The 11,344-nt window shown below is 44.0% G+C and overlaps 1 protein-coding gene across 1 annotated transcript; it reads left to right on the top strand.

Moving 5' to 3' along the window:
- The first annotated feature begins 1,798 nt into the window (after positions 1 to 1,798).
- HRG (histidine rich glycoprotein) lies at positions 1,799 to 11,048 on the top strand. Its single transcript, XM_028100812.2, is given in 9 exon segments — positions 1,799 to 1,921; positions 1,923 to 1,988; positions 3,429 to 3,545; positions 4,382 to 4,472; positions 5,636 to 5,802; positions 6,936 to 7,019; positions 8,748 to 8,849; positions 10,162 to 10,728; positions 10,731 to 11,048. Coding segments are annotated over 9 exon segments (1,635 nt in total).
- Positions 11,049 to 11,344: the final 296 nt, after the last annotated feature.

Raw genomic sequence — 11,344 nt, 5'->3', positions numbered from 1 at the left:
TTATCTTCATCCCCGGGAGCCTTCCCATCCCCTGCCTTTCCCTCCACCAGCATTTAGTTCCCTCCACCAGCATTTAGTTCCCCCCACAGGCACTCTGTAGTGGGTGTGGCCAGTACAGCAAGAATAGAAGACTTCATTAAGGAGCTCAGCTCATCAAAACATGGAAGTTTCTATGTTCATCTATAGTTTTCTCCCTGCCCCACCCCAGGTTCAAGCCCCATAGTAACACCTTGGCCAGATTCCACACTATTCTTGTCATTCTAAATTTCAATGAAGAGGTCCTATTTCAGTGTTCAAAAGCTAGTGTCACTAATACTGAAAGTTCAATATCAAGCAAAATTTGAAACGTGTCTTCCGTGTTTAGCACTTGCTAAGCCAACCTGTGACTCTGGGAAGTGAGGCCTGTTTTTCATTTCCCCTCCCCTTCCCTTGTCTTCCAATTCTTTCCCTCCCTTCGGGGGTCTGTTTAGAGCCCAGTGGTTCTCAACTGTGAATGTATATTGGAATCACCTGGAAGTTTTCAAAGTACAAATACCTGGGTCCACCCCCAGAGATCCTGATTTAATTGCTCTGGGGAGAAGCCTAGACATAAAGATCTTTAAAAGCCTGTCAGGTGATTCTCAGTAGTATGAGAACCACTGCTATGGTCTTTAGAAATACTCACTGCCAAGAGAGCAGGAAGTGGGGAGCTGTTAGTCAAGGGACTGGTCATGGGAGGGAACCTGGGCCGATTCCCTCTGGTCCTTTCTGATGGCCACTGCTGGTGGGAAGAGTGCATACAGGAATATTGTTTCTCGAGAAGTGTGGGGGTGGGGTATCAGCTTACTCCCAGGTCTGACCCCCATGCTGAGCCCCTCCTAGGTATAGTCCTCCGAACCCCTTTTCTGGGATGGGCATCAAATTACTTGACTCCTACCCTCGCCACCGTTCTCTTCCACATAAACCAATTCTCTTTAGCACACTTTAGGGGCCACCGAGAACCGGAATGACATGGGGTGCCCCCAACTTCTTCTCAGATACACTAGTGATAATAATGATTATAAGAATACATAGCACCATTTATTCAACACCTGAATCTGTGCCAAGAATTGTACTAGTTACTTTGTATGTGTTTTCTTATTTAAGTATCACACAATCCTGCCTAGAGTTGTGAATCTCCATTTTATAAATGAGAAAATTAAGAATCAGAGAACTTTTACAGCTTACCCAGCATCACACAGTAAGAGAAGGGCAAGTTTGAAATTCAGATCTGACTCCAAAGTAACAGCCTTTTAATCCTTCTATTTTATTCAGATCTCAGTTCCTTTTCTGGTGTTAACCATTTAACATGTTACCTCCTCCTTAAACAATGCAGCTACAGCCTACTGAGGACGTTGGGCACCATAATCAAAGCTGGGAGTGATGGTGGAGATTTCTGGTGGAGACAGGCCCGCAGAGGGAGGAGAACTGCTTTACTTTTAACCCCACCTCACACACCAATGAAGGCAGTGCTTACGGTCAGAAACACTCTCTGAATTTGCTACTACTAGAAAAATCCAGATTGTGTGCAGATCACGGGTCTACCCACTCACCAGCGGCCTGTCTCAACTTTCTGTCCCCAGGGATCCACTAATCATTTACAGCATGTTGACAGATGTTTTAACCAGGGGTCAAGGTGACTCTCCCCGATTACACAACAGAAATGTATAAAGACTTTGTTTAATCAATTGTGTGTGTGTGTGTTTATGTGTTTTAGAAAGTCTATAAAATTCTCTGCTGTGATAGAACTATAGCAAGGGTTGGTGTTCACATTTTAAAGATGAGTGCCTTCAGGTTAGCACTGCTCCTCATCCCTTTAATCGCGCTGCAGAACTCTGCCATGAGTCCTGCAGACTGCGACGCTACTGAGCCCTTTGCTGGGAAAGTGCTAGGCCAGCTCAATAAAGGGACAGAGGCAGGGCTACCTTTTCCAGTTGCTGCAGGTCGCTGATGCCCATGTGGACAAAGAGGTGAGGAATTGGCAGGGCTAGAGCTGAGCTGGGAGACCAGGAGCCGGGGAAGGGGGGCGGGGGGGAGTGGTTCTGACCCCAAAGCTTACTGCTATGCAGGATGGAGTGGCCTTGGCTATGGTTTCCCGTTCAGTTTCTGCTGCTGATCTACAGTGTTCTTTTTTCCTTCAAACTGACATTTGCTATTTGTGTGTCCTTCATTATGAGTCAATCTCTAAGTACTTAGAAGCAGTTATGCCGAGCCAAGCCAAATGGTAAGTACCGTAAGAGAAGACTTAGAGTAAGCTGTGGGTAGGGCCTCAAGGAAAGAATCATTGGCTCACAGACACACACAGGCAAACTGGGTAAAATAGAACACATTCCCGTAGCCAAGTGAGTGGTATAGATGCTGAAGCAATCTAAGGAAAGGAGATCTATTAAAATTGGATGGGAGAAAGATGTGGGTGGGGAATCAGGAAGGAGGGTACCAGGGAGTAATTGCACATAAGCAGAGGGGTGGGGGGGAGGTGGTTCCAGAAGTTTTATGTGGGCTTTGGAGCACCTATCAGGTTGGAAGAGAAATAGGCTTATCTTGAAGCAAAGAGAGCCTGCTGCTTTCACTTAATAATAAGATTATATGCTCATTTAGAGTAGATCTGAAGGCTTGATAGAGATTATGGAAGAAGGCTTCCCTCCCCACCCCACCCCCAAAATAATCTACCCTTTGGTGGAACCACCAAAATCAAGGAGGACAGACCATGGAGCACCACAGAAGACAAGCAGAGAAATTTCTACTTGTTACAAGTATTAGAGATTGAGGCACTACAGGTTGCAGAGAGGAAGACGAATTGCAGGAATTTAGGATTCAACCAGCAACTTAGTGACCATTAGTCCCATTTCAGGTTCCCTGCCACATGTGTAGGGCACAGGATGGCTTGGCACAGTGCTACCTCTGAGTGGTGCTGAGAGGGTAAGTGGGTGGGTAAGGCAGGGGCACAGTGTGCCTGGGGAGATGGAGGCAGGTGACATGAACTAGGAAGCTATTTCATGGGTTCGGGAGGGAGGAAATGAGGGTAAGTTGAAATCAAGGCAAGCAATCCAAGTTCAGGAATAGAGCTGGGTGAGAGGACAAAACTGCACATACAGATTGGAGGCTGTCATCACTTACAATTCTGGGCTTGCACCTTCAACACCTCCACCCAAACCCACACTGCTATTTAGTGGTTGCTTTTTAAAGCTTGTGGGCAGAAGCAACATCATGACCAGTTAAAAAGAACATTTGGAAGTAACTTTTTGAAGCTATTTATTCAGAATAAGTAGATCAAATGACACAAAGGTAGGACATCTGTGATGATTTGGAGAGGAGCAGGAATTCTGTTTCAGAAATAAAGAGACTGCTTTAATGAAAAAGCCCTGGGCTCCCACATGCTATTCACCTGTTGCTCTTTTGGCATTCCTCAGGAATCTGTGGCTGTCTATTACTTAGTCTGGGATGTGAAAGAATCTGACTGTTCAGTCCTATCAGGGAGACACTGGGATGACTGTGAGCCCACTCTTTCTAAATGTGTATCTGATATAGTAAGTAAGCAAGGTACCATTCTCCTTCTTCTATCGTTCCTGACCTCTGTCTACTCTGCTTACTCAGGGTGGCCGAATGCCTGTGCTAACACAATGAGAAAGGAAGAGCAGATTCTACCTCTTGACCCATGAAGACTATGTTGACCTTGAGGAATAGTCTCTTGAGAGCCATACTTGGGATCCCGGTTCAAGACGAGTCAGTGGGGATTGTGCTCCCATGGCATAACATGCCCAGCTGTGAGCCCTTGGGCCAATCACCTGAAGTTGCTAGACTTTGGCCTCGTCCACTATAAGAGGAGGGGTTTAGAGTAGCTGGACTCTAAGGTCCACTCTAGGGATCTAGGAACCTCTGAACTTGTGAGTGTGTCCTATAAAGACCGGCCCCATAGGCAGGAATAGCCAAAGGGATTTACTGCAGTGATCTTGAGGAATAGGGTCTTGTTCTACATGTTGCTCGTGGGCACTCAGACACCAGATTCTCCAGCACGGGAAGAGAACGCAGAGATGACTAAGCATATACATAAGATTTCATTTCTAGAAAATAAGACGTTGACATACCTAGGACTTTCAGCACTTTTTCCCGTTGAAAATGTTTGGGATATGATCATGATCTGTTTAAACCATTTCTCCCTGGTTCTCATGAGGGTTTTGGATGCCTACAGCGATCAGCTCACAGAAGCAGACTAAGAAAATAGAGGTGGTGAAAGAGGATTTGGTGAGAGAAAACAAAGATGAATTCTCAATGGATAGTAGGAGTAAGTGACATCACTTTTTGTCCCCTCACATTCAACCCGAGGAAAGCAGTTTTCATTGACATGAACCCTTTTCTCTTACCGGTGATTGGACAGTGTAAGGTAATAGCGACACAATGTTTGAATGACTCTCAGCATTTCAGAGTGAATGACTATAACTGCACCACAAGGTCTGGTATGATCATCTGTGAAAATGCTAATTCTAGATTAATATAGAATTCAATCATACTGCGGTATTCATCATATAATGCTAAGATAGACATATCAGAAATGGCCCCTGCCCTCATGGACTCAATTATTACTTGCTCTCTTCAGAGGAAATGGGAAAGGGTTTTCTTCTGTTACTGGTATGCCTTCTCTTAAAGAAATTCAATATATAAGAATAGAAATCTATGGGAGGCAGGACAGTGACATTGTAGAGAACGTAGGCTCTGAGGTCAGATTTGAGTTTGAATCCCCGCTTCCTCACTTATTAGTTGTATCATCTTGAGGGCAAGTTACTTAACCACTTTAAGCTTTCCTCCTTTATAAAATAAGGATAATAATAGTATTAGCCTTCTGGATCCTTCTTAGAATTAAGTAAGATGCTCTATATAGTGCACTTTGCAGAATACTTAGCACTGAATTATTGATTTCAATATCTAAAAGTTATGTATTATGGTAGAGTTCACAAAGCGGTTACACAGATTATCCCATTTCATCTTACAAGAAGACCATACAAGGTAAAGATTATGATACTTTCTATTTTAGAGATAAAATAACTGAGGCTCCAAGAGGTTCAATGCCTTGGCCTTGAGAACACAGCCAAAAATGTGAAAGACATGATCTTATTTCACCAGTGTTGACTCTAAATGCCATGCTCTTTTTATTTTTTCCAAAAGAATTATCACAGAATTCCTTTAAAAATTGTCCATTTCAACATGATTCAATATACAACAACTTAATAGCCAAGCAACTCCTTCAAGAAGTCACCTTGAAGAAAGGTTGACCTGTATCTTCTCTCTCTGGGCAAAACTCTGTTAATGATGCCCCTCCCTCCTTGGAGAGACAGGAGGAGTTTAGTGAAGTATTAACACTTTGTGAGTGATGGGAAGGGTGTCTCAATGGAGTCACAACAGAGACTTAAGCATCAGAAGGATCTGAGTTTAAGTTTAGCTCTGCTGTTGACTGGCTGTTTTGATCTCAAACAAATCACTTAGCTTCTCCAACCCTCAATTTGCCCATCTGTAAAATGGAAGCTCTGGTTACTTTTGCCACCATGCTTATGTATATTAAGTCCCAGCATTGACATTGCTGTTTCCAAGCTGGTACTGCAAAATTTTCATCTTCTTTCTCCAGTCTCTTCGGCACTGGCCAATACCAAAGACATCCCTGTACTCTTCGACTTCTTAGAAGAGCCTGAGCTTTACAGAAAACTAACCGACAAAGCCCTTGAGAAGTACCAACAGGAAAATGGAGATTTTGCCTCTTTCAGAGTGGACCGCGTGGAGAGAGTTGTCAGAGGGGTGAGTCTCTTCTCACGTGAGCTAGCATCTGAGGGCCCAGCTCCAACCTGGCTGGTCCAGACTCAGTGGCACGGGCCCTCTCCCCCGGCCTCACATGTCCAGCTCCTTTCTAACTGAGGGCCCTCTTGCAGCCTCAATAGAAAGGCAAGAGATACCAAAGAAGTTTTTTATTTTTTGGAGTTGTGGGGAGTAGAAATATCTACTGAAGAGGAGGGAAAACTCAGAGAGGAAAGAGGGAAAGACAGAAGAGCATTATTAGGGTTATGTGAGTCATTAAAAATCATCCCAGGGACGCCTAGGTGGCTCAGTCGGTTAAGCGTCTGCCTTCGGCTCAGGTCATGATCCCGGGGTCCTGGGATCGAGTCCCGCATTGGGCTCCTTGCTCAGCAGGGAGCCTGCTTCTCCCTCTGCTTGTGCTCTCTCTCTCTCTCTCTCTCTGACAAATGAATAAATAAAAAATCTTTAAAAATCATCCCATCCTGACCTCTTTGTATGATGATGGGAAACTGAGGCACAGAGAAACCGTCTCGGCACACCCAGTGATGTGGCTGGGGTGAGACAGCTCCCCTGCCTTCCAGTCCAGGGGCCCAAGTGCCTCCCACCCAGAGGGGTCTTATAAAGCAGCTCTTTGATGTCTATCTTGCATTTTGAAAATGCCAAGTTAAATTATGGTGTGTATAAGTCATGGAATGAATACGGCACAATTACTAGAGAGAATATGCACGGGGAAGAGTTCCTAAGGGGAAAAGCAGGTTAGGGAATGATACTTAGACTCTGAGCCCATTTATGTAAATTAGATATGTGTGTATATGGGCAACATATTGAGGAAAAGGCTAGGAGAAACACATCAGATCTGTGGTAGAGGTACCTCTGGGAAGAAGAGATCGGGTGTAGAAAGGCTGAGTTTTCACACTGTGCTTGGTTATGTCTATATTATTTGCCCTTTTCAACGAAATAGCATTTACCTTATCACTTATGTGATAAATTTTTGAAAGGCAGCGGCCATAAGGCACATATTGGTGCTTTTGAATCCCTGTGGTGCTTTACAGTCTCTTGGGTAGTAGATATCTACTGCCTTTTTCTTTTTTTAACTTTTTATGTGCCTGAAACTGCTTTGACCCAATTTGTCCTAGAGAGGAGAGGAACGAACCAACTACTATGTGGACTTCTCTGTGAGGAACTGCTCCAGGAGACCCCATTTTCCCAGGCACCCTTATGTGAGTATAATAAACGTCTCTGAAATACTAGGTAATGTTTAGAGACCACCCCCCATGTGTCAGGCACCCTTCCAAGTGCTGTACACATACATTATTAACCCTACCACCACCCTGTGAGGAAGATATTATTTTTCTCTCTCTTAGAGATGGGGAAACTGAGGCACAGGGAAGTTAAATGAATCATAAGAGTACGATTTTATAATAGGCACAATAAATACCTAAACTTAACACTGAGATTTTTTTGAACCCACTAGGGTTAAAGACTTAGCTAAAACTAACAACTGGCTTGCATTAAGAGCCTACACCATGGGTGCCTTTGTTCACTTCATTTCATTTACTCTTCACAGTGACCCCATGTGACAAATATGGAGTAACTGAGGATCAGCAGAGCGTCTTGCCCAATGTTCATAACCAAGCTGAGATTAGAATCTGGTTCTCCTAATGCTCAGTCCAGTAGGATTTTCCCCCTAATCACTTATAAATTGATACTCATGTATCTGTAGAAAGATTTTATTAATAAAACTCAGCATTTGTAGGGTGACTTAGAGTTACAAAACACCTCCACGTATATTATTGCCTTGTTGGATCCCTGTGACAACCGTGCTGAGGAGAAGCAAATGTCTACCCCCATTTCCATGGGACAGAAGGGCCCAGAAGTTTAACCACTTGCCTAAGGGCACTTAACTAGAAAGTGTTACGACATAGGATTTTAACAGTGGCCTTCTGATTTCAAGTTCAGGATAACAACACGTTCTCCAGGGCCAGAAGAGAGGAAGCACTCATTAGTTCCTTTTCTGGCCGGTCAGTGTTCCCACCTGAAGCAGTTCTAGAACCCTGCTTAGTGGCCACCAGAAAAGCTACCTCCCTCTCCCCCTCCCTTCTTCAACAAATCCTTAACAACCCAGTGCAGACACATGGCAGCTGGAGAAGGCGTCTCAGTGCTGAATGTTTTTGCCGCATTATCTCATTTAACTAAGCCCTCCCACAACCTGAAGGTAATTAGAAATTTCCTGTAACTTGCCTAAACTCACACAACTAGTAAATGGTGAAGGCAGAATTCACAGAGCTCTGTCTGACTCCAAACTGTTCTCAGAATCTCAGTGCTTAACTGTCGCTTCTGGAAAAGCATTGTCTTCTTGTCCGAGTCTAACTTTGACAGCTGGGTGTAGGAGCCTCTGCGGCATAGGGATGCCAGCCAGTCATATCCTCTGTACTTGAGATAGGGCCCTAAGTCACTTTGACAGGGTCCAGCAAACCCATTTTCATACCAGTTCCCTCCTTTCCAGCACTTTCCTTCAAGGGTCTGGGTAAAGTTGTACAAATCCCTCTTCTGCACCACTCTTCATTCTCTCTAGGCACAGGAAACTTGGGTCTTCAGTGCAGAACGGTTGGACGAAAGGCAAGGTGTCAGTGATGTGGTATTTCTAATGACCCCTCCATGGGGTGACCCCTGGTGGTGGCCCCTCATGGAAGAGAACCACAGCAACTTGAAGTGAACCACTTTGGAAACTGCACTTTCTCCAAGTATTGGCTGGGAAAGATGGTTAAATAACTAGCAGAGATATTTGACAATATTACCCTGATTTTTCTAAAGCTCATCTTCTTTCCCAAATGTATAAAAGTTTACAACACTAGCTGTGCACATTCATACCACCTGCACACGCACACACACACACACACACACACCCATACATACACACACTAACAGGCTTCTCTCTTCTTTATAAGGTCTTTGGATTCTGCAGAGCAGATTTGTCCTATGATGTAGGAGTCTCTGACTTGGAAACCCCGGAAGACATTGCCATAAACTGTGAAGTCTTCAATTTTGAGGTGGGTTGCTTAAATAGTCTTTGTTATGAGCAGTGCCAGACTAAGAGATATTTTCATACACATAGTGTATTTTGTTCTTATAGCTCTGGGGGTGGTGGGGAGATAGGCAGAGAGATGAGAGGAGGCTGAAAAGAAATACAGAGAGAAGAGGCCCCTGGGGAACGAATGGGGTCCATTGCTGATATGACACAAAAAGTATAAAAAATTTCCAACTGGGGAGAGGTAAGATTTGTAAAGTAAAACCAACCGATCCAATCAACCTTTAATGAATTTGAAAATGGTCCTTGTAGCCAAGGCTCTAGTCCTGAGACTCAATTCCTAGCTTTTAGTATTAAGCATAGAACCTAAGGGGAATGAATTAACCTCAAACACATTAGATAAAGGTACATAAAATAAGGCACAAAACAATATTTCACATCTGTCCCAGAAAGCTTTGTCCTGTACCAAGATATTCATCACAGTATTTCTCATGTCAGCAAAAACTGAAAATAATCCAAATGTCTATGAGCCAAACCATAGAATAAAGAGGGGGAGGGGCAAGGCAGGTTTATCACCACGAACATGGCTCCACAGATTTTTTTTTTTTAATTAAAATCTGAACAAGAAGGAGCGTGAAGAGATGAAGTACTCATCCTTTAGGAGTAAGAGATGATTATAACATAAAGCCTCAGAACTCTGTTGAAGATATAAATTATAAGGCATTAGTTTTCCAAGTGTTGGTCTACAGATAAGTACCATTCTACAATATAATTTCACCATTTTATGTTGAAATGAGAAAAGTAGGGATAAGTAAAGTTTTTCATAATACAACATTTATTGCATCTAAAGAACCACCCTTTACTCTGAGATATCTTTCTGACTCTTGTATCATCAAAATATTATTCTGATTGTGAAATAATGATGGTGGCAGATGATAGTTTTTGTATTTAATTTTATTTTTTTAAGATTTATTTATTTAAAGAGAGAGAGCGCGCACGCAAGCAGGGAAAGTGCAGAAGGAGAGGAAGAGAGAGAATACTAAACAGATGCCCTGCTGAGTGTGGGGACTGATGCAGGGCTTAATCTCACAACCCTGAGATCACGACATGAGTCGAAACCACGACCAGACGCTTAACTGACTGAGCCACCCAGGCACCCCATTGTTTGCACTTTAAATGTCAGTTTGGCTGGGTAAAAGTTTGAGAGCCCTTTGTTGCTATCCTATTTTTAAAATTGATTTGTAGAATCCAGAAGCCATTGGTCTAAATTGAGTTGCACATCTAACTTCTTTTGTGTTATATGATAATATTCACTTTTCTGTATGCTTTACCAGGAATGTAGAAACATCAGTGGTATACCACACCATTTTGGCCATCCCCACCACTCTGGTGGGCATGAGCATTCTCTTGCTGGCAGGCCTCCATTTAAGCCTGATGAATTTAGAGATCACCATCATCCCCACAAGCCACATACATTTGAATGCCCACCTCTTCTAGAAGACAGACCACCATTTCAGGCAGAAGCTTCTCCACTGTTGCCCCCTCTAGGGTCAAGATGTCATCACCCCCACTTTGGCACCAGTGGGACCCATGGACACCCTCATAATCGTAGTTCCAGGGAGCACCATCCCCATGGACCCCCTCGTCATGGATCCCCTTGTCATGGACCCCCTCATCAAGGACCCCCTCCTCATGGGCCCATGCCTCACGGGCCCCCTCCTCACAGACCCCCTCCTCACGGGCATCATCCCCATGGCCACCATCCCCATGGACACCATCCCCATGATCACCATCCCCATAGGCATCATCCCCATGGACACCATCCCCATGGACACGATTTCCTTGACCATGGGCCTTGTGACCCACCACCCCATGGTGGGTGGGGGTGGGTCCCGAAGATCACCAGGGTCCCGAAGATCACCATCGCCAGGGACATGGCCCACCATCTAGGCACTCAGAAGAAAGAGGTCCAGGTAAAAGACCCTTTCCCTTCCACTGGAGACAAATGGGATATGTTTACCAGCTCCCTCCACTAAAGGAAGGTGAGATTCTTCCTCTTCCCGAAGCCAATTTTCCCAGTTTCTCATTGCCAGGTGACAACAATCCTCTAAAGCCAGAAATTCAGCCCTTCCCTCAATCAGTTTCTGAATCATGCCCAGGGACATTTAAGAGTGAGTTTTCACATGTCTCGAAGTTTTTTGCATACTTGCTTCCAAAATAAAATCTGATTTCCTCGATGGGATAAACTTAATATTCTGACTTAAATCATAAATAAAATATGATCAATACTGAATACAAAATTCATGTATTTTTACCTTACTTTCATATTCAGGATAGGGCAAATGTGGGTGGGGGAGGAGATGGCATGAGAAGAGAGAGACAAATGGAAAGGACAGGAAAGATGTCAGTGCTACAAGTCAGTCACTGACACTAAATCCTTGCGGCAAATCTCTGAGCCTCTTTCTTTCCTGGATTTAACTCCTTTAATTCTAGGGTCTTTCCTCACTGAGTACTTAC

Source organism: Eumetopias jubatus, unplaced genomic scaffold, assembly GCF_037043125.1.
Source record: "Eumetopias jubatus isolate StellerSeaLion01/CBP00866 unplaced genomic scaffold, mEumJub1_p1.0 scaffold_1, whole genome shotgun sequence".
Taxonomy (NCBI): domain Eukaryota; kingdom Metazoa; phylum Chordata; class Mammalia; order Carnivora; family Otariidae; genus Eumetopias; species Eumetopias jubatus.
Note: the sequence above shows the minus strand (reverse complement) of the source record. Positions and strands in the feature narration are given on the sequence as shown.